This window comes from Coffea arabica, chromosome 6e (assembly GCF_036785885.1).
Source record: "Coffea arabica cultivar ET-39 chromosome 6e, Coffea Arabica ET-39 HiFi, whole genome shotgun sequence".
Taxonomy (NCBI): Eukaryota; Viridiplantae; Streptophyta; class Magnoliopsida; order Gentianales; family Rubiaceae; genus Coffea; species Coffea arabica.
This window is the reverse complement of record NC_092321.1, coordinates 62,498,110-62,524,627: the sequence shown is the minus strand read 5'-3', so window position 1 is coordinate 62,524,627 and position 26,518 is coordinate 62,498,110. Positions and strand designations below refer to the sequence as shown.

The following is a 26,518-nucleotide window of genomic DNA, read 5'->3' as shown; positions in this document are numbered from 1 at the left end:
ATACCAAGTTATGTACCGGTTTTGCAAATTTTTAACCCAAGTTGGGCATCATCATGCGACATACTAAGGTCCTATTTGGCTTGTAATTTTTTAAATTTTTTAAAGAATATTATTGTAGTAATATTTTATATGCAAAGTAAAAAAAAAAAGTATTTCAAAAATGCATATAAAAAAAATTCCAAAAAATCTTTATTCTGCAGGAGCTTTAATCCAAATACTCTATAAGTTTGTCTCTCATCCCTACTTGAAAGTTCAAAGTTCTACATGCACAGATATTGTCACAATTTATTTGTAAAATAATAGATGGGTATACCTAGGACGTAACCTGGGTTTGAGAAGTGGGCCTACGTTGCAGCACACCCAAATCCCACCCAATATGATCCTAGTCTAAACCTGTTTTTAGACCCAAGCCCAGCCCTCAATTGTTCGACAAAATACCCGATCTCCGACAAATGGTAGATGGTTACCGGTTAGTCTCTCTGTGTCTCGTTTTCCCTTCTGCTTCGTAGTCTTCTTCTTCACTTGCAGCTATCTCGCTTCTGCCTTTGTAAGTCCTCACAGTTTCGTTGTCCTCAACCCTAATTCCCCTTCTGCAAGTTATCTCGGTCAGTAACTTAGTCAATTTTGTATCCTGGAGGTTGAGAAATCGAAGAACGCATAACAGCTCCCTTGGCTAGGTAAGTTCGCATCTAAATTTCGTTTAGTCGTTTCTGGGTAATAGCTAACTGTAATATCTTTATTTTCTTTTTATTTTTTTGAATTTATGACTCTTGCGTTTGGGAAATAGCAAGCAATTTAGCATGCCAATGTCGGCTAAAGATGCTGTTCTCATTGTTTTTTTTTTTTTTTTTTTTGGGTTTTCATCGCGCGCGCGCGCACGCGTGGGGGGGGGGGGGACCGGAAGGAATGCCTAAAATTTCTCATTCATGCTTGTCCAACCATCTATCTGATGTGATTGCAAGCCTTGTGATTGAAAGCCTTGTGTTCAAAGACTTCTGCCTGGTTGTTTCTTCATGTAAATGGAACAGGTAAAGAAAAGGTAGACTTGCTGACGGTTAGTTTGCAAGTTATAAAGTTATGCGACTTTCTGATCTTCCCTCATTTCAATGTCTTTTCTCAAACTGCAAAGTCTTTAGGTACCGGACGTTGCAAGTCAATATTTTTTCAGTTCGAGTCTTCCTCTATTTCTGTTATGTCATTACTATTTCTAGTTCGGATCTCTAGCAAGTCACTTCGTTCTCTTTCTTATGAACACATAATTATTGCTCTGCTTATAGACCTGCTCAAGAATTGTTATTGATTTTTGAGAGTTGCTCATGGCTGATTTGAAAAATTTTATGTCTGGTGGCTGACCTGTGTGGTGCTGTGATGGCATGGTAGTGGTTTTTTGCTGGCAATCTATAGGGTAGGTTTGAGGAGGTTTGCACAATAGGTGGGAATTGACAGGTCTAATTATGGCTGCAGTTTATCTATTCTTCATTCTCTTTAAGGAGTTCATACGTGTTCTATAATGAAGATCTTTGAGGTGTATCAAATAGAAGATTTTTCTGGATTTTACATTTCCATAGGAGACTGAATCTTCTAGACATGGCAATTATTAGATAATTTGTGGCATTAGTTCCTACAGAAATCCCTAAGGGCTAATATTCTTGTTCTTCATTTTCTGAAGAGTGATATTCTCAAAATGTGACAATTTTGAGTTATGTGACAATTTGTTATATTCTCAAAAAGGGCTGATGTTCTCGTTAAATACTGTTTGAAGAACGTGACTCTTAGAAAGTTGCTCTCACATATTCAAATACAGCTCTCTTCCCCTTCCCTGCCTACATATGAAATTTATCTCTCTCCTCATCACCCAGCCAGTGCGTGACCCAACATGCTTCCCCTAATTCCTCCAATGGATATTGGAACCCTTCATGCTTAGCGAAGAGCCTGAAAAGATGAATATACTATGTGACCACTTTTGACAAAACTGATATAACAGGTTCTTAGTTATGTTCTTTCTTGTATTTATCTGTCGGTGCTAATACATTTACGTGCATGATCACTAATGTTTCTGTGTTAAAGCTTTGACTTTTGGATTGGAAATTCTTTTTGTGAAGCAGTCAATGAATTCTGCAGAGATTTGAATTATTTCATTGTATTCTCTGTTCTTTGAGCTTTAAACAATGCTGATATATGTGTATGATTAATTTTTCGAACACAAAAGAAAACAAGATGAAGGAGAAGAATTTTCGCAAAAGGAGCACAGCTGAATCAGGGGAAGACTCTGTTCATAACAGCAAAAGTGATTCAGATGATGACCAAGAAAGGAGGTACCGTTAACTTGCTAGTCTTGTCACTCTTATGATGCTTCTTGGAAGTTATGCTAAAACATGCATTTAGATTGGTGCTAGAGGAGGTGAAGTTCCTTCAGAAACAGAGGGAGAAGAAGTTGGGAATTCCAGCCATCTCTATGACAACTCAGGTGGGTGGGGCTAGCAACAGCAACAGTGGTGGTTTGATCCGGAAAGGAAATGACAAAACTGATGGGGATGGGGAGAAGGATGACTTGGTTTTGCAGGATACTTTTGCTCAGGAAACTGCTGTGATGGTTGAAGACCCTAATATGTATGAAATCTTCTGTACTCATTTGTGCCTTTTTCTCTTTTGACTTGTTCATTTCATTGTATGTTTTTGTTTAGAGCTCTTTCTTCTTTATATGCTTCTACGTAGATAATGCTCAAAGTTTAGTTACAAACAATCAATCCTCAGGTTCTCTGACTCCCTAAGTTACACTTTTTTGGGTTGGTTTTCATTTAAACCCAATTCGTCATCATGCTAGATATGGGAAAAAATAGGTCTACATTTTAAACTGTATAAACTGAAACTACTGGGGAGAAGGGAACGTCAAGTAACTTCCCATGTGAAAGGGTATTTTTCTTTAATATATTTATCTCCATGCATTTATATTATCACATTATGGAATTTTTGTGTACTTGTCCAAACTCTCCATTTTTTGTTTAGTTGCTAGTTTTCTCAGTAGGAACTGCTCGGTCTCTGTGGAAATGACGGTATTTTTAATTAGTATGAAATGCTAGAAGCTTCATGGTCTCTTCGTAATTCTTTTTTGCATTGACCAGAAATAAAGTTTACAATATCAGAGAGATATGTTAGAGTTTGGCTCAAATCCTTTTGCACACTGAGTCCAAATATGGGCTGTGTTTTCTCAAAATCTCACTGGCCCACGTGGGAGATCTCCCACGGCTTTTGTAGTTCCAGCATCAAGCTCCTCATAATTACATGAAATCACTTCTTGCTCCTTATCCATAGTTCTGAGTTTTGTTGACTTGAAATCTATCAAAAAGCTTAATCCACGTCAACAAAATCCGAAGCCAAGGAAGACCTGGTCTGATAACCGATTCAACCAGATTGCATTTCAAATTAAGCAAAAGGCTTAACACTCTGATGAAACTGCAAATGCGCAAAAGTTTTGACTCAGAACCATAAAAAACCAACCAATTTTAATAACCCTTTTGCACCTGTCTCAGACAATTTTGACAGCTTAAATGCACATAACAGTCCATTTTTCTTGCTTTTTACACGCCTGTACAGTTTTCATTGACAGAGGCTATGAACAAAATAAAGCAGAAATTCATAAAGATAGATAGGCAATGTGATGCTGCAATTGATTGCTATCTTCTTGTATGAGCAGGTTGAGATATGTTGAACAAGAATTGGCGAAGAAAAGAGGCAGGAATATTGGTGTCGAGAATGAAGTTGAGACTGATATAAAACGTGCAGAAGATGAACTCTATGAAATTCCAGAGCACCTTAAAGTAAGTGTGCTACATTCTTTTGCTCTTCCTTAAAAACCAGAAGAATGAGAGCAAAAGAACCTCAACTGCAAATTTGATAGCTTTTAGCTAATTTAGTAATTCTTTGTGTTAAGGTTATCATCCTGGCCTTCAACTAAAGATAAGACTTATCTTTGTGCTACATGACTTCACTACATGTCACAGGTGAAGTAATTGATGAGTGGTACATGAGTGGTTTTAGCTAATTTAGTAATTCTTTGTCTTAAGGTAATCATCCTGGCCTTCAACTGAAGATAAGACTTATCTTTGTGCCACTTGACTTCACTACATGTCACAGGTGAAGTAATTGATGAGTGGTCTTTACAAAACAAAAACACAATTTTTTTCTGCAAATAATCATCTTAGGTTTTTTACTATTAAGGTTTTGTATTAGTTTTTAATTACATCAATACTTCATTTCTTTTTCCCATTTAAAAAAAGATGCCAATAGTTTATTTTTTTTCTTTCATATAGCTGTTTTTGTTGGTTAAGTCAGATAGAGCCTTTTGTCTTGTCTTTCTCATTAATTCCAAGTTTATTCTTCAAATTGGAAATCTCTACCTTATTGCAGAGTCTCCTTATGGAGGATGACGTGATGTGTTGAGGACAAATGGTGTAGATCTTTTAAAAAATTAACGTCTGTACCTACATGTGCGTACCCTTTCCTCAGTCTTTTAGTTTCAGGCTAGGAATACCGATATTATATTTTTTAACACAATAAGCCAATATGCTGTTCCACTTCTATTGTCCTGTGAAGATGGTACAGAAAATAAAGGTGGGAGATTTACAGAGGAAATAGTTTATTCTCGAGGGATTAAAGCTTCTTGGGCTAGGAATACTAAGAGGACAGAATTTTAATTTAAAAGTGAATATACCCAATGTCCCTGCTGCAATGTGATGAGAAGTTATTCCTCTTGGATAAAAGGATCAATACCACCTTCCAAAAATAGTTAGTCACTGCTCATGGCTGAAAACTGTATGGGGATACAGAAACAACCTTTTCATAAAGTGACGAATGGCCATACAAACTTAGTGAAGAACTTTTTTGGCATCATACTACATACATATAACTGTAAAAGTAAGATTTTGTAGAGGATTACAGCAGCATCAATCGAAATCAAAGAAATTGTACTATCTACTTTTTTGGGCCTAATCAAGTGCAGATTTTGTACATGGGGCGTTCAGTTTACCATCTACTTAAGGAGTTTTGGTCACTGAAATTAGTCATTTTTTCCCACTTTATTGTGTTCAATATCCTTTTAAGATTTATCTACTTAATATTCTTTTTATGAAGTGTCCTAATGTTTCCCTTAGGTTAAGAGGCGAAATTCAGAGGAAAGCTCTACGCAGTGGACTACTGGTATTGCCGAGGTTCAGCTTCCCATGGAGTATGCTCATTTTCCTCACTGTGACTAGGCATATCTTAATTTGTCTTATACAACATGATGTATCTCTACTGCAAACTTTTTGTTTAATTTTGGTTGGGAAAACTAAAATGTCTTGAGGTGGCATTTGTTGTCTGTGTCAAGAATAGAACATCTTAATTTCTGTTGAAACATTATACAGATAGGTTCAGTTTGCAGATCTCTATGCAATAAGATGTGCTCAAATTCTCCCATTTGTGACAGATACAAATTGAGGAATATTGAGGAAACTGAGGCTGCCAAAAAGCTCTTACAAGAAAAAAGGCTCATGAGTCGCACCAAAACTGACTCTAGTATTCCCTCAAGTTATAGTGCAGATTACTTGCAACGCGGGAAGGACTATGCCGAGAAGCTTAGGAGAGGTTGGTGGCAATTACTCACTTAAAATGCTTATTTGGTTCTATGATCTGATGTTTGCCTAAGTATGTATGTATACCTGAGTATGTTTGCATACCTGGTCGATTGCTTAGGGAATATTGCAACACTTGGCACGGATCATTTGTGCTATCCTCAGCCTCTGCGATTAGCCTCAGTATGATAGGTTTTACCCACCTGCTATCATCACTCAAAACCAAGAAGAATAATGTCAATGCCATATCTGCCTCCATGAAGTGGCAAATCAAGCTTAGATTCTTTTTCAGGGAGAGGGATGAGCATGGGGAAGACTGGGGTCAATGGGTGGCAGGCAAGTTTGTGAAGGAGAGGAATGGTTAGCGAGCAGGTGAGAGAGTTTTTTCTTTGGGAGGGGGTTTGCTGTGGGTTAGTTGAGTGTTGTAGATTGGAATGGTGGGATCAGGGGTTGGGCTGATCCAATCCATGGCTCAATTTCATTTGATTTACGGGTGTTTGATAAAACTGAAATCTGAAGGCTGAAATTTATGTACTGACGTTGCTGATTTCATTTAGTCAAACCGGTTTGATAATCTGCTGAATTTGAGCACTGAATGAAAACTTTTATTATACATAAATTATATGGACTGAATGAAAAAATTTTATTATACACAAATTATAAAGTTTAAATATCACTCATTAATATTGTTAAACTGAAATTCCAATACGAATAGTGAATTTGTGTATGGTGTTTATGTATGCAAATGCGTGTTGGAAACAAAAATGCATGTCTGTGTATAATAAGCGAGTTATGTTTGAAATAAAATATGCTAAACAACGAATGTTAGTGTGTGAGAGAGAGAGAGAGCGGAGAGACAAGTGTGCATGAGAGAGAGAGAGTGTATGTGAGAGGGAGAGAGAGTGTGTCAAAGAGAGAGAAAGTGTGCGTGAGAGAGACTATATGTGTGTGCGTATGTGAAAGAGAAAGAGGCTGTGTGCATGTATGAAAGCGTGCAAGTATGTGAAATAATATTTTTGATGGATAATATTACTCTAGTTCAAACATTCAGCAAATTAAATGATTAAATTTTCACTTAAATTTTTTCAAAGAAATTAAGTGTCTCTTAATGGATTCAGAGGTTGTGGAGTTTTGTTATCAAACAAACTTAATAGGAAAAATGCTTAATCCATTAAGTTTAAGTGCTTAATGGGGTTATCAAACACCACCCTTAGTTGCTCTTTCAAGCTGAACTGTTAACTTCAGTGTAGAAGTTGTCTGAACAAAACCAAACTGGCTTGGTTATGTGAGTTGGCAGTTCACTTGGGGAGTTTTCAACTATAGCAAAAAGCGCCATATTATTAGCTCATTCTCTAGTTTGATTAGATTGGAAATGGAAAATACTCTATTACTTGATATAATTTGGGATTGTGAGTGATTATAGAATAAAATGTAAATTGCGGTAAACATTTAACCTTGTTATATATGTGATATTGCCTTAAGACCTCTATTTCTTTTGTTTCATGTATATTGATTTAATTTTCTGAAGATGGGATCTCATTGGAAACAAATATTGAATGATCTAGTATGACGTCTCTCATGTGTAAAGAAAGTGTAAACCTCTAGAGCTATCATATTAGTTCTACAATGATTTTCTATTCGAACTGTAGGAGCAGCAATTATAGGTAGATATCTCCGAAAAGAAGGGACACCCACTTTAATATATTTTTATAAGAGGCTTAAAGTGCAAGTGGTTTTGCACTTGACTCCAGATTTGTGTATTATCAATTCTGTACAGGTTGCCGCATTTATGTTTTTTTTTTTTTCACTTTATGGTCTGAGATGGTTCCTCACTAGACTAGCCAAAAGGTTTTTTTTTGGGGGGGGGGGGGGGGGGGGTTGTTCAAGGGGAAGAGATAAGACAGCCGAGGAGGCGAGGTGAAGGGAGAGGAAAGAGTACCTGGCAAACCTTGAGGGAATCCAGTCTAACTTAATCCTTTTGTTGTTGGTTGAATATATTTTGATATTACGCATTCAAGTGAACCTTTTTAACTCTTATACCACAAGTAGGAAACTTTCTTATGTGATTTACACATTGTTGGAAGACTAGCAGTGTGCGAAACTTTTGTGTTTGGACGCATACTCATTGGTTGTTGTATCGTATCGTTATATAAAAGATGAGAAATTTTTTGGAAGCAGATTTGGCCGTATTTAGAATGGTAAGGAAAACTGAGGATGACCTTTGAGAAGTAAGAGAAGTAATGATTAAAATAAGCTAAAAAAGAAAAAAAGAAAATAGGTTATGCTTCGTTCATCAGGTTCCTTGTGCATAAGATTTGTACATGTGCTAAATGGTTATCTTCTGGAATATGTGCTTGTAACAGTACATATTTCTGATTTACCTGTTATTCTTATGGAGATCCTCTTAGGTTAGTTTAACTAGACTTTCTACCCGTCAGATCCTCCATTACAACAGCATAGTTAACTTAGCCTAGTGACTTCTAGAAAATAGCTTCTTACAGGAGTTGATCTACATTGCTGTGGCATTTGCCACACTATTCTGCAAATCTGTACCTGTTCATGTTTGCCAAAGGGTTTTTTTTTCCCCATATTTGCTATGGTATCTGAAATCCGTTCTTGTCTGCATAGATTTTGGGATAATGGGTATTGTTTTGGCCCTGCTTCATTTTGTAAACCCTGCTTCTAGCACCCATTCTTTCCCTCCAATGACAATTGGGAGATTTAATCACCCCTTAAAGCCTTTACGCTCCTTCCAATCAATCCATTTGTGCAGTAGATGGGTGCTATGTATGGGAAAGCATATATGTTCTGACAAACCTGATGTAATACTAACATTTTTTTTTTCCTTCTTTCTTTTATGATTTTTGTGTTGAGGGCAGGGGGTTGGTCTTAGAAGTGAATAAATGTTGTGGCCCGACGTAGCTGGGTTGTGGGCAAATGGGTGATATTGTATATTGGTTCAAAATAATGAATTTTGACACCTCACATGTATAGTTTTACTCAATTGCATCAAAGTTTTGTAAGCATAAAGATTAAGGGCAATGAGGTAGCCCAGTGGTGGGTTTCTCAAGATTTAAAGCATATTATGTTGATCCTGCCTTGCATATGACTTACCTTTCTAGATCAATGTTCCCTTTCCTGATTGTTATGGTTTCTATTGAACCAAACAACAAAATTTTGCAGAACATCCAGAGTTGTACAAAGACAAGGATCTGAAGAAAAGCGATCAGGAGTCTAGACCGGTCGAATCAGGTGCGGAGGCAGCAGTTCAAAGACAGGCTGCCACGGATGAGTTCATGCTTGAGCGGTTCCGAAGGCGAGAACGGCACCGTGTAATGCGTAGATAGAATGTCTTTGAACTACAAAATCCCAGCCGGTCCTTTATATGGTTGCTTCCCATGTTTGTTGCATACTGTCTAATTGGGGTCTATTTAGAACTGAATAGTGACAAATTCTGTGAATTTCCAGAACCGAAATGTGGGATTTCAAGTTAAAGCACAATTAATTGATAGTTTTGAGGGCCACTCAATGTGAATTTTCCGGGCGTAATGTGTGTGTTCTTTGGCTCGCTTTATTGTTGAACCGCAACAGGGGTTAGCGGTAAATTTTTGGAAATTATTTTTCACAATTTAGACCCGGTAAACTTTCTTTTGTTACTAAGCATTTGAAACATTTTTTTGTTTCCTTCGGCTGATACCATTTCTTTTTATGAAAGAACAAACAAATCATGACCCAACATCATAATCACTGGAGACAACCATAGATGGCCTTTGGAGTCGGCATAAAGTTTTTGAACTTTTTTGGATGAAGAACATTTTTCAAAACCAAAAGGTTTGTAGGGGTAAAAATTTTTTGGACTATATATTGGCGCAGGGATGTCAGCAGTTGATTTACCAACCAATTTGATTCAATCTTTCATTTGTTTACTTTTATGTTTTTCTTTTTCATGAAAATGTTTGTACTGTTGTGAAACTAATAAAATAAACTCCCAAAAAGTAGGGATTGGATTAGTAGTGTAAGAAGAGAAGAGAGAACTATAGTATTATTATATTCACTGATCAAAGTACTTCCAGATTCCAATGTTACAAGGTTACAAAGGAAGTAGGATTCATCCCTATATATAGGTGATCCAAAATAGAAGGTACATGAACCCTATTAAGTACTAATACATGAATTTAGTATATCGAGTACATCCATAAATGAGTTCATCCAATGTACTAATGAATCTAGGGAGAATACATGTGACTATCATCTTGAGAATGCAAACGGACATCTTCATCTTGTAATCCTTCTTGAGAATATCAACGGACAGCCACATCTAGAGAATATCAACGGACATCCACATCTTATCATTATTTCATAACACTCCCCCTTGGATGTCTATGACACAAAGAATATGCCTCGTTAAAACCTTACTAGGGAAAAACCCAGTGGGATAAAAACCCTAGTGAAGGAAAAAGAGTACACTATTCTTGTATAATAAATTCTCCCCCTGATGCAAACATTATATGAGATCTTTTAGCCGACGCATACCAATATTCTTCACCAGTTTCCCAAACGTAGCAGTCAGCAAAGCCTTGGTAAACAAATCTGCCAAATTATTATCCGATCGGATTTGTAGCACATCAATCTCACCATTTTTCATTCCAACGTCGTCTTGTAGGCTAGAAATTAAATCTTGCTAATAAATTCACAGCAAATGATATATCTGGTCTTGTACAATTAGCAAGATAATAAGCGCACCAAATGCACTGAGATATGGTACTTCAGGACCAAGTATCTCTTCATGTTCCTCTTGTGGCCTAAGGGGATCCTTATTAGGATTCAATAATCTGATGACCATTGGGGTACTTAATGTATGTGCTTTATCCAGACGAAATCGCTTTAATACCTTCTGGGTATAAGTAGGTTGGTGGATAAAAATTTTACTCTCTAAAATGCTCAATTTGTAAACCAAGGCAGAATTTTGTCTTTCCAAACTCTTTGATCTCAAATATTCGACAGCCTTTTGGATCTCTTCAGGAGTTCCAATCAAATTGAGATCATCAACATATATCGCAATAATCACAAAATTTGACCCATTTCTCTTGATAAAAACACATGGACATATTGGGTCATTTTAGTTAAGCATTCATTGAGGCGGTTATACCACATACGTCCAGATTGCTTGAGCCCATACAAAGACTTTTGTATTCTAATAGAATACATATCTCTAGGATTTGATTTACATGCTTCAGGCATATTGAATCCTTCAGGGATTCTCATGTAAATATTATTGTCAAGATTCTTATACAAATAAGCAGTGACAACGTCCATCAGACGCATATCAAGTTTTTCATGCACTGCAATACTCACAAGATACCTAAATGTGATCGTATCCATTACAGGTGAATACGTTTCATCATAATCAAATCCAGACCTTTGTGAAAAGCCTTGGGCTACAAGTCTTGTTTTATATCTCACTATTTCATTCTTTTCATTCCTTTTTCTCACAAAAATCCATTTATATCCAACTGGCTTGACACCTTCAGGCGTTTGGACTACAGGCCCAAAAACATTTCTTTTAGCCAGTGAATCTAATTCAGATTGTATTGGCCTTTTCATTTTGGTCAATCATTTCTATGCCGACATTCATCAACCGATCTAGATTCATGATCCTCATCAACTTCTATAATATCAAGTGCTACATTTCATTAGGCTCCAATAACTTTTCTATAATTTCATTCTCTTCAGGAGCTGGCTCTTCGGGAGCTGGCTCTTCAGGAGCGACCTCTTCAGGAGGTTAAATTTTGTCATGACATTTATTTAATCTCCGGAGATATTTGAAATCAATGTATACCTTATATAGGTAGGCCGGCCTTTATTTGTAGCACTTGTACATGTCCTTCAGGGACATCAATTTTAACAAGAGTATTTCCTGCAGGAATAGTTGATTTAATAACTCTTCTGGAGTCGATAAATATAATTTTCTTCAAATGAAGAATTTCTTGAACTTCTAGTTCACATTGTTTTGTATGAGGATCGAGGAAATCCAATTGTTCAGATGATTTCCTTTCGGTTGATCTTTTCCTCCCCCTAATGTCGGGATAGATCACTCATCAATAGATCATTCATCAATAGATCATTCATCAATATTTTACGATATTTAATCGTAAAAGATGATGCATATCCGACATAAATTTCTTTTGGAGCCATGTATAATGTAAAGGGGGTATGTATAAATACTTGTCGACATTCAAATATTCTCACTTTTGCCAAATCATATATTCATTGGGATCAGTAAACTTCTGGTTTACTGCATGTGATGATTATAAATCAAATGAGAATAAAGATAACTATATCGATAACCATTACACCCTCGAATGATTAATATGATATAATCAACTTTCATCTGACTTGATTTTTATTATTATGTCATTCAGTGTCTCAATTTGATATCCATCTCGACGGATATCTTTAATAAATTTCTTCGAGTGTTAGGAGAGAGTAGTGCATTATTTACGACAATTTTGGTTCCTTCAGGAAAAATAGAGTGACTCTTCCAGAGCCCTCAATTAATTTTGCACTACCACTGATGGTATTAAATTTGTCTCTCCCATTTCCAAAGAAGAAAAATATCTTTTATTTGTCAATATAGTGTGCGCAGAAGCACTATTAACGAGACAAATGTTATCATCACCATTATTTAATCCCAAACATTTGGCATCCATTTCTTCTTCAGGAAGAAAATAAATGAAACTAAATATTGATAAAAGATACGAGAATAGACATATGCAAAGTAAATTGATAAAACTAACAACATATCAAACAACATACCAAAGTAATGGACAATCCTGCAAAACTAACAATATATCAAACATCTAGACAAATATTAAATATATGATCATTTTGCATCTTCAGGATGCTCAAAGAAATCGGCAATATCTAGGTGTGTCATGTCAGCATCATCATCATCATAAGCATTCTTTTGGTCGATAAAATTTGTCTCGACATCTTTGTCCTTCTTTTTCAATGATGCTTGATAGAAGTCAACAAGATGTTCAGCCGTACGACAGGTACGGGACCAGTGACCTTCCATACCACATCGGTAGCATTTTTCTTCATAAACTTTTTTTTCTCCTTCTTTCGGATCGTAGTTATTTTCTCCCTTTTGGGAAATATTTTGTTGCTTGCCACGGCTATAATCTTCACGAGGCACAAATCTACTACGATCACGTCCACGGCCACGGCCACGTCCACGGCTTCTTCCACGGCCACCTCTACGGCCACGTCCACGACCTCGACCAGAATTTTGAAATTGAGTCCCATTCGCTTCAGGGAATGGACTTGCACCAGTTGGTCGGGACTCATGATTTTTCAGCAGTAATTCATTATTTTGTTCAGCCAACAGAAGACATGCAATAAGTTCAGAATATTTTTTAAATCCTCTCTCTCTATATTGCTGCTGCAGGAGCATATTAGAGACATGAAAAGTAGAGAATGTTTTCTCTAACATGTTTTCATCAGTGACTTTTTCGCCACACAATGATAATTGAGAAGTAATTCTGAACATGGCTGAATTATATTCGTTGACAGATTTGAAATCTTGTAGTCGTAAGTGGAGCCAATCATATCGGGCCTTTGGAAGAACGACCAACTTCAGGTGATCGTATCTTTCTTTCAAATCTTGCCAAAGGACAAGAGGATCTTTGACAGTAAGATACTCTACTTTTAGTCCTTCATCTAAATGACGACGAAGGAAAATCATGGCCTTAGCACGGTCTTGGTTTGAGGCATCATTCTCATCAACAATAGTATTACAAAGGCCCATTGCCTCAAGATGAATTTCAACATCCAATACCCACGATAAATAATTTTTTCCAGAAATATCAAGAGGTACGAACTCTTGTTTTGTGAGATTAGCCATAAGACTATGCAATAGATTCGTAGGAAAGAATATTACCTTGATAAGTAGCCAAAAGTTGTTCGGGCAAAATCTTGACACGTTTCGTGCTTCACTTTTGCTTCGTGCCTTTCCTTCACTCAAAGTAGAGACTCGTGCTGATAACGTGTTGTGAAACTAATAAAATAAACTCCCAAAAAGTAGGGATTGGATTAGTAGTGTAAGAAGAGAAGAGAGAACTATAGTATTATTATATTCACTGATCAAAGTACTTCCAGATTCCAATGTTACAAGGTTACAAAGGAAGTAGGATTCATCCCTATATATAGGTGATCCAAGATAGAAGGTACATGAACCCTATTAAGTACTAATACATGAATTTAGTATATCAAGTACATCCATAAATGAGTTCATCCAATGTACTAATGAATCTAGGGAGAATACATGTGACTATCATCTTGAGAATGCAAACGGACATCTTCATCTTGTAATCCTTCTTGAGAATATCAACGGACAGCCACATCTAGAGAATATCAACGGACATCCACATCTTATCATTATTTCATAACATGTACCAATTATAAGAGTTATTATCACTTTATTCTCTTAACGTTCGGTATTACTATTAATTTTTTCCTTAATTTTATCTTTTAGTTACTTTATCTCCAAAATTAACGGTCAAACTTAACGGAGTTTCTTAATTAAAGTAAAAAGACAAGTTTAGCCCTTAACATTATTATCATTTTACCGCTATAATCTATACTCTCATTATCAATTTACCTCATAAAGTTATTTTTTAGGTAATTTATCGCACCATTAAACCAACTTAGCAAGTTAAAAAACTTGAAAAGAAAGTAATCTCTTCTTTGTATAATAAAAATAATAAAAAATTTAAAGTGGCTCTTCTCCTCTTTAGTATCAAGAAAAAAAATCAAAATATTAATTTCTTTCTTCTTGACAATCTTATTAATATTAAAAAAATAGAAAGATCGGAAGGGGGAGGGAGAGGGGGAGAGAGAGAGAAAGAGAGAGAGTTCAATTCTTTTTTTATAAAATACAAATAAGAAAGAATTAAATAATTTTATTATTTTAAAATTATTTCACTTTACTGTTTACCACCGGATTTCAATTCTAATCCCAACAATCTTAAATTAATACGATAATGTTAGACTTTTTCTCTTTTTTTTTACAAAATCTAATTTTCTATCTCCTTCTTTCCTATCTCTTTTTTTTTTTCATAGTATTAATAAGTGTAAAAAAAGATATTTGAGAAAACCCTTTTATTTTTATATTTTTGGATCTCTTAAAGTGAAAAAAAAGAATCATCATTCTAAATTTTTTATTTTTAATTATATATATAAGGGTAAATATATTTAAATTTTTTTATCATAGTAGTTAGATTAACGATGAAGTAAAATGCCAAGAAAATAATGTTATGAATAAAATCGATTATATCACAACAATTTAAAGGAATAAAGTAATAATAACAGTGTAGTAATGCTATAGAATAAAAGAGTATTTTTTTCCAAAATTTCTTAACACGTAAGGGGGTAAACTGATAGTAGTGATATAGTTTAAGGGGGTAAAGTGATAATATTAGATTATTTTTATAAATTTTTTGTGTGTGCATATGTATATGTATATGTTTATGAATATGTGTGTGTGTGTGTGTATATATATATGGATTTGGATAGAATTTGATTTGAATCTGGGTTTGACTTCGGATAAAAAAGTTTGGATATCAAAATTTTCAAATAATATTTCGCTTGTATTATAAATACATTTTTTAACTCATCTTTTTATATTCTCTATTATTTTTTTATTTCACATATATCAAATCATAAAAAATATTATAATAATTATTTTAAATAATATTTTAAATAATACTCAATCCAAACAAGAGTTTCAGTGAAAATACTCTCAGGAACTTAAAAAAGAATCTAAAATATCAAACTTACCAGTTCGTTTTGATAGCTCTAGCCTGTTAGTGAACTTATTACAATGCCACCGCGTGAGAAGCGCGGAACCGCGTTTATGCCAATGGAAGAGAATGAAACACGGACTGTCAACGTCCTTTGTCTTTGTGATTATTCTAATAATATCCCCACCATTGCAACCAGCAAGATTTGTCTTCTGTCCCTAAAATAGGAAATGACTTTTGGAAATATGGAAAATTTGTTTTCTTCTGTCAAATGAAATATAAAATAAGGCAAAGCCCATATATCTTCAAAAGAGAGAGAGAGAACAAAAAACAAATGATAATTCTAATATGATCCATATTTGATTGTTTTGCTCTAGAACTATCACTATCAAACTTTTTTTTTTTTTTTTTTTTGTCTCAAAGACACAACTCACCTTTCATATGCATGTCAAAAAGGGTTAATTAAAATTTACAAAACGCACCGTCAAAAGTACATAATTAGCATTTGTGCCCTTCATTGTTTAATTGGATCAGTGGCTCCAAAATTTATTAATGTTTTGCAATATGGTATAATTAATCCAACAACCACCAAGTTGAATTTATCTTTGTCATATAGGAAGTGCATAATTCACAACTTCTATGCCTTCATTGAAAGCAATAATGATTTAGGAGCAAACGTGTAGTCCCACATGTGTAAAAGTAAAACTGAATAGACAAACATACATTTTGTGAAATAAAAGAAAATTGTAACAGTAGCTGCTGAAGATGGCGTGATTTAGATTAGAACTAACAATTTCAGGGACTGATGTGAAATATATGAAATCTTTTTAAAACGAAAACAACAAAACTTTCTAAAACTTGGGTAATTAATTAATTTAATTAATTTAGAGTAATTAATTAATTAATTTAGAGTAAGATTTTTTATATATATAATTTTGTCAGTGTCAATACATATTAATATTTTTTATACTAACAGTTTATAAATTGTTAAATTGATCATTTTTTTAAAAATAAGTTTTTTTATATACTATGTTACAGTAATATACAAATAAAAATAATATCAAAATCACTATAAACAACTTAAAAAACACAAGAAAAAAATCTCAAAAACGACCTTATTTACAGTAAAAGTTTTTCACCTATATTACTACAATAAAATATTTTTAAAATGCCCCTAAAAATAACTAATTCAAACGGAGCCAATATAACAATTACGTAAAATTTGAATTTAACTGCTGAAATAGTAATTTATTACTCCAAGTCTCCTACTACTTTATTACTCCTATCCATTTTCTATCGGAAATTTCAAACTTTTTTTTTTGTTTTTTTGGTTTTTCTTCATGGGTAGTGGTAGACTATGGACTACGAGTAGTATAAATTCATAGTCCCTTTTCTCAGGGCCGAAAGAGCTGCAGACCTTCCATCCATTTCCATCCTTTCTTCCTTCCGTTCTTTCTTCCTTCCTTCACTCGTTCCATACCCTTTGGTGTTCCTTTTTTCATCTATCGATTGGTTTGTGGCCTCATCATCATCCTGAGAAATAATTAAATTAAACCAAAAAAAGGAAAAATAAAAGAAGGAGAAATGGCTGATCAGCTGACTGATGATCAGATCTCTGAGTTCAAGGAGGCTTTCAGCCTTTTTGACAAGGATGGAGATGGTACCCTTTTTGTCCCTACATGAGATCAGATTGAAACTTGTTCTAGTATAATATACATATGATTATCGGATCTGGGGGGTTGGATGGGGTGGGTTCTCTTCTGGGGGTTCTTGTTTTACTATTATTTCTTTGTTGGTTGCCTATTCATATCATAATGCTATCTTGTTGTTGTTGGTTCTTTAACCCTTCTCGCTGCTGTTGACTTATTTGGCTTTAATGAACCTTTCCTTTAATTCTCATAATTTTGTTACTCTGCGGAGAAAGATTAATTAACAGCAGGCTCTACTTTCATGGCCCCGTTTGGAGGAAAGGGAAACTTTTCTTCGAGGGAAAACTGTGAACAACAATAAATGCAAGAACGTTATCAATCCGAATTTCTACGAAAGTGCTCCTTTATCATTCCTTCTCTTCTTCTTTGCCACAATGATTTTCTTTCAAATTTCAGTCAATTCTTTTCTCGTGTACATTTGGTTTGGTCTTGACTCTCGAGCAACAAAGTTGACAACTTTTTTTTTTTTTAACCGATTGGTGCTTTTGCTGAACACCGGCAAAGATAAGATTTCTGTTATGTGGTTCGAAACTTTTTGAATTTGAAATCGTTTCTTTTCTTGAAACTGTATGTTATAGGTTGAATGAGCGAGTGATGGAAATGTTTTACCATCATCTGTTCTGTTAGGTTGACCTCCTATAACTGGTCTTTGTGAGTTGTGAGCAATCTTATGTCGCTTTGCAACTGCATGATGCTTTGCCGCTTGTGGTCAACTATTATTACACTCAATGATTGTTGTGGTTATGCACCGGTCCAGCAATTCACATCCTCTCTGGCTAATGACTACTCTCTGAGTGCTGAAAATAAACAGCATCTAGAGAACTCCAGGTCATTGATCACGGCAGTGGTTATAGGCTTAAAACTATTCTAGTAACATTACAGGATTTGAATCTGCCGTTGTTTCAAAAAATGTGTCTCTCTATGTTTTTTTCTATCGAATCATCTTTTGTCATTATGACCGTACGTGTGCATGTTCAGATATTCGTGTGCCTTGTTATTAGCTTGGAATGATACGTTGGTATGTGCTTTGTCAATTTTTGGATGGCTATGCATCATTTGTATCATTGCAAGCTGTGAATTAGTTTGTAAAAGTTATGGTGTAGATAGCTGAAAATTTTATGTTTTGTTTCATTCTCTATCTTCATTCCTTCGCGAAACCCAGGCTGACTTATCATATTTAGAATCGTTGTACCATTGAAGGTCTGCATTGATTAGTTGAATGTTCTACTGATCTCTAGGTTGCATCACCACTAAGGAGCTTGGGACAGTGATGAGGTCGCTGGGGCAGAACCCTACTGAGGCTGAGCTCCAGGACATGATAAATGAAGTTGATGCTGATGGAAATGGGACCATAGATTTCCCAGAATTTCTAAATCTCATGGCAAGGAAGATGAAGGATACCGACTCTGAGGAGGAGCTAAAAGAAGCATTCCGAGTTTTTGACAAGGATCAAAATGGCTTTATTTCTGCTGCTGAGCTTCGCCATGTCATGACTAACCTTGGGGAGAAGCTTACAGACGAGGAAGTTGATGAGATGATCAGGGAGGCTGACGTTGATGGTGATGGACAAATCAACTATGAAGAGTTTGTCAAGGTTATGATGGCCAAGTGATATCCCTGCCTGCAATCCTGCATTAAACTGAATAGATCTACATGTAGGAGTGGAAAAAGATTCAACTGGTTGAACAGGGATAGCTGGTTTAATGCTTTTAGTGTACTTTTACTACTTGTCTGGTGGTTTTAAAGGTTGAACATCTTTAGCATAATGATCTCTCTGTTGTAATGATGTCCGAGTTTTCTTCTTTTTAGCATAATGATCTCCCCTTTCCATTCTTCCTTTTTTATGTCATAGGGTGAATCTTCTCCAAAATTTTGCCCTTTCTGGCAAACGTTGGTTGTAAAGCTGTATGCTGTTGTTTGACTGATGGAGAATGCGTTTGGTTTTCTTTAATGTCATATCCTAGTTTGGAAAGACTTTGTAGTGAGCATTGCCATATCCTTATCCTGCGTATGTAGTAATTTGCTACTGGCTGCTTCTTTTTATTTACCATTGCAGCATCTTACCTTGGTATATATTACTGAGTGAAGATGAGTTTTGACGACAACATATACGCATCGCATACAATAAGATGTGTGTGAAAAAAGTTTTGATCTTACAGATACGGGACTACAAACATGATACAAGCAGCATCAGTTCCAACAAACAAACAAGGCAAAGTAAATGCAACAAAAGGGAAATAAATACCAAACTAAAGAAAACATTTTAAGAAAAAGTTATATAAGGAATTCTTCCGAGAGCGACAACCGTTGCAGAATGCTTTAAAAAACATTGGAAGATCTACAAATGGAATGAAAGAGGAGGGAGGGGAGCTCTCAATTGGTACATAACCGTGCCATTTATGCATTGTTTCTTTTTATCATTTACCAAATAAGTGAAAATTGGGGCCACTAAACACACAAAACCTCACAATCTCTTCAAGCTTTTCTTTCTTGCATCCATTTTCTTCTTGTCAGAAGGAACTTTGGCGAATAAAACTTCCTTCTTTTGCAGACAAGGTGTTGCTGATGCACCTACTCCTGCATCCATGGCTGAAGGAAGGTCAACCAGTTGATCATGATTATTTCCTCCTTTGGTTGCATTTGCAGAAGGGACTACCACCGGAACTGGAAGCGGAAGACCAGCACCTGAGACCGCATTCTTGGGATCAACACTATAAGCTGAGTTATTCAGATGGTCAACTTTTAAGGCAGTTGTAGACTCAGAAATTCCTCCTGCTTTGAACTTTGGCTTTGATTTGAGTGCATGTATTCCCGTGTAGATCCTGCAAAATTGAAGTTAGGAAGAAGACATCTGTGCCGTATAAGATACATTTTATTAATCTCCTATTTAACAACTTGAACTCTCCTCATAACAGCTGAACCGTATAAGAGCTTCCAGATGAGGCGGCAATTTAAATAGTGTCATCAGACTCATTGTCACAGGGTCATTTCCAGAAGTACGCATGCTGGAGATGATTGTTAACCAAGTTTGGCTTAACATCTTCCTGGTAGATCAAAGTCATGGTACTTGGGCTGCTGTTCAGTACATAGAACTCGAGTATAATAACTCATCCACCAATCCAAACCGTATATCGCAAAACTTTCCATATTTCCACATTCCCGGGTGTTACTCAAATGCATTATATGAAAATCAAACAGCATTAAGTTAGATATTATGTGATGCAAATTGTATTAATTTCAAAGAAATTCTTCTGTGTTATAAAGATTTAATGTCAAATATATAAAAAGGCAGGTAATTCCAGAACTTCTAGTGGAGCTTGTTCCCATATTCACCAAGCAGTGAAACACAGAAATCTTGCCACATTTCTAGATATACACCTTGGCTCTACTACTTGTTGAAAAGCTAAAAGTATATTAGAGTCTGTGCTCCAACAAACAATGGGATGACTTTTACGAGTGAAAATGCTCATGTATGCGTAGATTAAAGAGTATCTTAAAATGCTATTATACTTGACAACCAGAATACAAGGCAGGATATCCTGAAACACTCCACTGGGATTAGAAAGACATCAATGTAAGACAAAACAACTAGTATAATGTAGAAGACCATCATAGTATGACCATTAGGACATACTCGCTTTTTACCAAGCCTTATCTTGTCTAATCAAGGACAATCAACTCAGCAGCTAGACCCCTAATGCTGCATTTTACATGTAAAATGGCTAATCATACTGACAAGAAGTATATAGAGTGGAATCCAGTATAAACCTAAAACTCCTAACACAAAGCTCCCAACTACAAATTATCCACTCCTCCCACTTCCTTCTCTTCTTCCTCCTGTCCATAAATTCCAATCATAGGATACAAACTACCAAGCCCTTCTTAAGTAGATTGAAAGAACTGAATTTTAACTATGATTTAAGTAGGCCAAATATCAAAAATCCACCAAGGCTTGAGGACAAAAAGTGAGAAGCAAACATTATATCAAGTACTGCTTTTGGCCAACCTAGTTAAAATACTATCAGTGTAATACGACTCATGCAAAATCAGAAAAGAGACAGCTGAGTATAACAGCATCAAACACAGAAGACAGGTGAGTACAACAGCATCAAACACAGAAGACATCTCCACACCAAAAAAACCAAAGTCAATGAAGCAACAAGTCCTCACCTTGCATGCCGGGCATACTCCTCATAATTTTCAAGTAACAATTTGCCAGCCTGCTCATTCAAGGCTGATTCCGGAAATGGTTCAATCAACAAACATCTAATAACCTGTTGCAAAAAGAAAGAGTTAGCAGACAAAAGTTTTGCTAATTGACAACAAACTGACACGTAACTAAATTTGTTGCAATTGCTTGACAGTCTCAAACCAATAATTTTTATCAAATCAATTTAAAGAGAAAGAAAAATACCATTAAAACATGCCGCAAACCAAGGCTAGGATTCCAATCCTTTTTCAATGCATTCACACAGATCTCACCACTTGTTGCAATATTTGGATGAAAAATCTTTGTAAGAAAGTACCCTGCAGTAAAAGCAAGAAGACCACACAAGGTATTGAAAACAAGACCTCCAAACTGACACATATTTAGCCAAAATTGAGGACTTCAAACAAGGCTGAAACCTCAAAGGGCTATCTCAAACAAATTGTTCTTCGAATAACGAAATATGGTTGATACCACAGATGATGGAGAACAAGATAGAGGATCATTGTTTGTACTTGAATTGTGAGTCAAGAAAGTTTAATGCTACCCAAGGCCAATCACATGAATGAACCATGAAGCCCAGGTATTACCTTATGGTAATAGTAACAATCAATGCTGTACAAACACAATGGAATTTTTTGACTTCTTAAGGGATCCTCATTCATAGTATAGGACACATTACATCAATATGATAAAAAGGCATGGAGAAGAGAAAACACGGGGGGAAAGCATGCATGGATTACAACAGTAAACCATAGAAACATGCAAACCAACACCAAATCAATCAACTGAGCAAGGTGAGAATGCTTGTACCATGTCTAAATTTAAACCATAGAAACATGCAAACCAACACCAAATCAATCAACTGAGCAAGGTGAGAATGCTTGTACCATGTCTAAATTTAAACCATAGAAACATGCAAACCAACACCAAATCAATCAACTGAGCAAGGTGAGAATGCTTGTACCATGTCTAAATTTAAAGAGAAAAAAATTAACAACTACAAATGAACAAGTACCCAAGAATAGAAAGATAAAAGCAAAGGTTTTTGCTGTAGAGCAAAACTGTGTAGGCCAGAAAGAAGCACACCACTTCCACTCTTAACAAACATAGGAGAAAATTAGATGTTCAAAAATGCCAGTTTACCAACCTTTTGGGGGTGAATGTGGGAAATCATGAGACAATATCAACTTCATACGAAAAATGCCATTCTCATATGGAGTCCCAGCTGCAATGAACAGAAAATATCAGTGAGATAAAGATAAAACTTTTTCAAGAGTGGGAACTCTTAGGGTTGAAGCACTACCTGGGCCCTCAATGTCAGCATATATAGTCGAAAAATTGTCATCATCTACACCAACTTTAATGCCCTCAGGAGGTATTTCGTCAAGATTCTTTAATTCCTTAGCAAGTTGTTTAATCACATTTGGCGGAAGATTCTCATTTGTTGCCTGTATTAAAGAAATTTAAAACAGTTTTTCAGTTGGCAAAGGAGAAGAATAAGTTCAATTAATTCAGAATATGTAATTATATATTGCTTACTTTCAAAGAAAGAACAAAAAAAAAAAAGGAATAAGTGTCAATGTGTGAAGGAAGCACCAAATGAAAAAGACCATCAAAGTACAGCATGAGCATTGGACTTACTCATATCCTAGTCTATGATGTCAAGCTCCGACAAGTAAAATAAAACAAGAAACTTGTTTTTGCTTAATACAACACTTAATAATCAAATAAAGATTTCCATAAAAAACAACTTTATACATCACTTATAGATTGAATCAACCATATCTTGATTAAAATAGAAAAAAAGGGGGACAGAGAGAGAGAGAGAGAGAGAGTGAGGAGGGGGGGTGGGGAAGGAATAATAGATTGCTGTTTGAAAATGAAAGGAAGGAATAATAGATCCATTACCATGATGAGACTAAAAAATCTGAGCCCGTTGCAACTGACTTTGCTTGAAACTTTGGTCACAAAATTTTGACACAACAAAAGGTTATCGAGCCAACAAATGGAAATCCTGCAAAAGAAACAAAAATGTTCTTGGTAATCAGACCCATTGAGGAACTAACATAATTAGCCCTGTTGATTACCACTCTCCATAGAGAATACGCTCACTTTTTTGAAGCATTCAAGCAGCATACATATAAATGTAAACCAAAACTGTAAAACTTAAAAACGTAACCAAGTTTTTTGCCAGCATGTTAAGAATTAATTCATGTTCCAAGTACTACAAAAGGAATAGGAAAAGGAAGAGGGATGATGCCTTTGTCCACTGGATACAGTAGTTTTTTTTTTTTTGGGGTCTTAAAACTAGTACCAAGATGCCTATATGAAACAACAAAATCCAAAAACTAATTATGCCAGAATAGTCCGTGGCACGAAAACCAGGTAGAGAAGAAGACAACTAGCAGACTAGCAGTATGTTTTTGGTTATGCCAACTAACCAAGTTCAGCTTGTCAGATAATTAATCTTCCCATTAGTAGAAATAATTGCGTTCTTGAAACCCACTGAACATCATAACACGCTAAAGGCGAGAGGATACTTAGACAACAAATGCCCAGGAAGGAAGTCAGTAAAAAATGATAATTATGAGATTCACCTTCACCGCAGGAATAAAAGTCCAATCTTTATGAGGATAACAATTATTATGAATGTGGAAAAAATCAAATCATAAGGCTAGGCAACAAGAAAATAACTTTCAATAGGACCTGCATAAAGAAAAGGTTTTTCAAAGACATACATAAATGTAACAAAACTGAGATGGTAATTGAAACAGCAAAAGACCCCCCACGCAGACCAGTTAATTCAATCACCGTGAAAGGCGATAACTAAGAGGGAAAAACAAAACAAAAGATGAAACAGAAAAGCGATAGAAGATCAAGAAAAAAAAAAAGGAAAAGCGATAATTCAATTAATAGTTCAAATAAATTCTCCAGAAGTGATCTCAATCAGGAAAGAAAAGAAGGGCCGGATGAAAGAGAATAGAGTTGTACCTCGGAATTTGGATTGATGAGCGAGCGGGGTAGTTTAGAGGGCAGAAATTTGATTTGCAAGCCCTCCTTCCGCTCCACCTTCTTTGGCTTTTCAATTTCAGACTGGATGGAATAACACTAAACCTACGGATTACCAGAAATCAGAAAACTGAAATTGCATTGCTACAAGACCACTGCACCACTGCTATTATGCAACTACTACTACACAGTATTCAGATGATGCAGATACAAATGATTAACTCGGCGATTTATTGATTAGTTTTGAGAGAGAGAGCGCCTAGAGAGCGACAAAAGAAAATAATAAAAATAAATTATACTAGTAAATAATAAGCAGCATGTTGAATTATGAATCTGGTAGTGGGGCCTCTGTCAGAAACTTCTCGTCGGGCCCCCGACCCATACACTCATAGTCAATTCTCAATTACCCGAATTATTCACAACGGGAGGCTTCCAAGGTTAAATAAAAATTATTTATTTGTATCGTATATACATATTTTAATACTAATTTTATTTTTTTAATCATCTTTTTATTTCATACATATCATATCACGAAAAGTGTTACGATAATTATTTAAAAAAAAGAAGAAAAATAGGTATATTTATAACAAACTCAAAAATACTACTAGTATAATGAATTAGATAGTACATGTATTTATCTGAATATTCATATTAATGTCATCCAAATCTAAAACGGATAAAATAAATGTAAATTAGATCCATCTAAAATGAATATAAATTAGATTTGGATCAAATATGGAGAAATGGGTTTGGAAGACACATTAAAAATCTCAAAAAATATATCTATATTTGGATTAAATCCTAGTATAGATCTAATCCGTTAGCAGCCCTAGTAATAAAGTGATTTTATCATACATTTTTTCGTTTAAAGAAAAAAAATCTTTCTAAGAGATTGGCGCATATTGAATGAATGGATGGTTGTCTTTGCTCTTGAATGGTTTTGCATGTTACTACAAAAAAGCCTAACAAGAAAAGTTTTGAATTTTGGGCGTCAAACCGAAGCTCAATAAATAATTAAACTTGCACTAAGTATCACCAAGCCAATTACTAAGAGATTGACTTCCTGCCCATGAGTTGTCTTCTAACTAGTATAATATATGCCATTAAGGATTAATCTTCTATACACTGACAGTGTATACACTTTCACCATTAGATGCATGACACATAATTCGAATTTGAATTTAAAACTCAAATTTTGCATATGTGTCATATATCTAACCGTGATAGTGTATACACCGTCAGTGTATATAAGATTTACTCTTAAATTAATTATAGTTTGGAAATTGAGAGGATAAAGATGTGATGTTGGGAATCAATTGAGAGTATAGGTTGTTGGAAAGAAAAAACATATACTTACCTGGTTTGTTAATGGTTTTTAGTACTAACCTATTGATCTACATATCGTATAATGGTTTTATTAGTTCCTCAATCATACAAAATTTGTTGAATTATGATGTAATCTTCTTGGCTTTTAGTAATCTTTATCCCTTTCTTTATACGTATAAGAATATAATACTAATAATTTACTTGAAATGCTTTTTCTGGTTCCTATAAAAAAAAAATGCTTGTTGGTAGGGCCTTCCACTTTCCAGTGTAAATGTTTTGTCGTGAGGTGCGCCACCACCGCGTTCCAGCATGTGTCAATTTCAAATTTGCCGACGATTCTCTTCCAGGTGACCGTTAGGGCGTCATCTCCCCAGCTAGCCGTTATCGATGGCAGGTTCAATTATTCTGGACTGACTACTAATTGGTATTTCAGTTTAGTTTAATTAGATTTTGACTGATATTTTATCTTATTTAAGAGATTAAAGGTTTTCTATATTACATGAAAATTATGCAAAGAAAGAATGTTGAAAATTATGATAAATTAATTGTATGGTGTCAAAATAGTGAGATTTTATTAAGTTGCATTAAATAAGTATATACAAAAATAGAATTTTCAAAAAGATTTTAAGGAGGGGAGAAGGGAGGAGATGGCTGCCCCTCCCCATCCCCTATCTCTATCCTTGTGTATATGTCATAATTTTAGTAGATTTATAAATATAAACATAACAAGGTGATAAAATTTTAATAAAGTTAATGCCTAATACAAAAGAATAAGAGTTAAAAGTGGTATTAATGTAGTATAATTTCTAAAAATTGCAATAATTTTACCCATATTTTAAATTTTGTGACTTT

At 35.1% G+C, this 26,518-nt stretch overlaps 4 protein-coding genes across 8 annotated transcripts; 2 read left to right on the top strand and 2 right to left on the bottom strand.

Moving 5' to 3' along the window:
- The first annotated feature begins 421 nt into the window (after positions 1-421).
- Positions 422-9,144, top strand: LOC113696815 (protein COP1 SUPPRESSOR 2). Of its 5 annotated transcripts, none has more exons than XR_011817230.1 (8): positions 422-677; positions 2,210-2,315; positions 2,386-2,610; positions 3,695-3,818; positions 5,151-5,224; positions 5,465-5,622; positions 5,731-5,981; positions 8,793-9,144. XR_011817230.1 is itself a non-coding variant. In XM_072055958.1 (8 exons), exons 3-8 carry the CDS (start codon positions 2,218-2,220, stop codon positions 8,954-8,956), a joined length of 843 nt encoding a protein of 280 aa, XP_071912059.1. In that variant the 5' UTR covers positions 425-547; positions 638-1,028; positions 2,210-2,217; the 3' UTR covers positions 8,957-9,144. The 5 variants fall into 5 exon arrangements, 3 of the variants coding, with proteins under 3 accessions (XP_071912059.1, XP_027072001.1, XP_027072009.1); XR_011817229.1 differs by having other exon boundaries at positions 423-1,028; positions 8,793-9,006; XM_072055958.1 differs by lacking the exon at positions 5,731-5,981 and having other exon boundaries at positions 425-547; positions 638-1,028.
- Positions 9,145-12,492: 3,348 nt separating this feature from the next.
- LOC113687875 (uncharacterized) lies at positions 12,493-13,419 on the bottom strand. The gene has a single exon (XM_027205402.2). The coding sequence runs from the start codon at positions 13,417-13,419 to the stop codon at positions 12,493-12,495; it is 927 nt and encodes a 308-aa protein (XP_027061203.2).
- Positions 13,420-16,713: 3,294 nt separating this feature from the next.
- On the top strand, positions 16,714-19,093 carry LOC113696808 (calmodulin-7). The gene is made up of 2 exons (XM_027216191.2): positions 16,714-17,072; positions 18,360-19,093. Exons 1-2 carry the CDS (start codon positions 16,997-16,999, stop codon positions 18,731-18,733), a joined length of 450 nt encoding a protein of 149 aa, XP_027071992.1. The 5' UTR covers positions 16,714-16,996; the 3' UTR covers positions 18,734-19,093.
- A 250-nt stretch (positions 19,094-19,343) lies between these two features.
- LOC113696800 (ubiquitin-conjugating enzyme E2 22-like) lies at positions 19,344-24,638 on the bottom strand. Its single transcript, XM_027216185.2, has 7 exons — positions 24,323-24,638; positions 23,240-23,345; positions 22,635-22,779; positions 22,479-22,556; positions 21,536-21,648; positions 21,292-21,395; positions 19,344-19,943 (listed from the first exon to the last, which is right to left on the bottom strand). The coding sequence occupies exons 2-7, from the start codon at positions 23,240-23,242 to the stop codon at positions 19,586-19,588; spliced, it is 801 nt and encodes a 266-aa protein (XP_027071986.1). The 5' UTR covers positions 23,243-23,345; positions 24,323-24,638; the 3' UTR covers positions 19,344-19,585.
- Positions 24,639-26,518: the final 1,880 nt, after the last annotated feature.

Coding starts and splice junctions, on each gene's coding strand:
- LOC113696815 (XM_072055958.1), top strand. CDS start 2,218: ATGAAGGAGAAGAATTTTCGCAAAAGGAGCACAGCTGAATCAGGGGAA. Junction 2,316..2,385: donor GATGATGACCAAGAAAGGAG/GTACCGTTAACT, acceptor ACATGCATTTAG/ATTGGTGCTAGAGGAGGTGA. Junction 5,623..8,792: donor TGCCGAGAAGCTTAGGAGAG/GTTGGTGGCAAT, acceptor AAAATTTTGCAG/AACATCCAGAGTTGTACAAA.
- LOC113696800 (XM_027216185.2), bottom strand. Junction 22,557..22,634: donor TGCTGACATTGAGGGCCCAG/GTAGTGCTTCAA, acceptor TGTTCATTGCAG/CTGGGACTCCATATGAGAAT. Junction 21,649..22,478: donor CCCACATTCACCCCCAAAAG/GTTGGTAAACTG, acceptor CTTTTACTGCAG/GGTACTTTCTTACAAAGATT.
- LOC113696808 (XM_027216191.2), top strand. CDS start 16,997: ATGGCTGATCAGCTGACTGATGATCAGATCTCTGAGTTCAAGGAGGCT. Junction 17,073..18,359: donor TTTTGACAAGGATGGAGATG/GTACCCTTTTTG, acceptor ACTGATCTCTAG/GTTGCATCACCACTAAGGAG.
- LOC113687875 (XM_027205402.2), bottom strand. CDS start 13,419: ATGGGCCTTTGTAATACTATTGTTGATGAGAATGATGCCTCAAACCAA.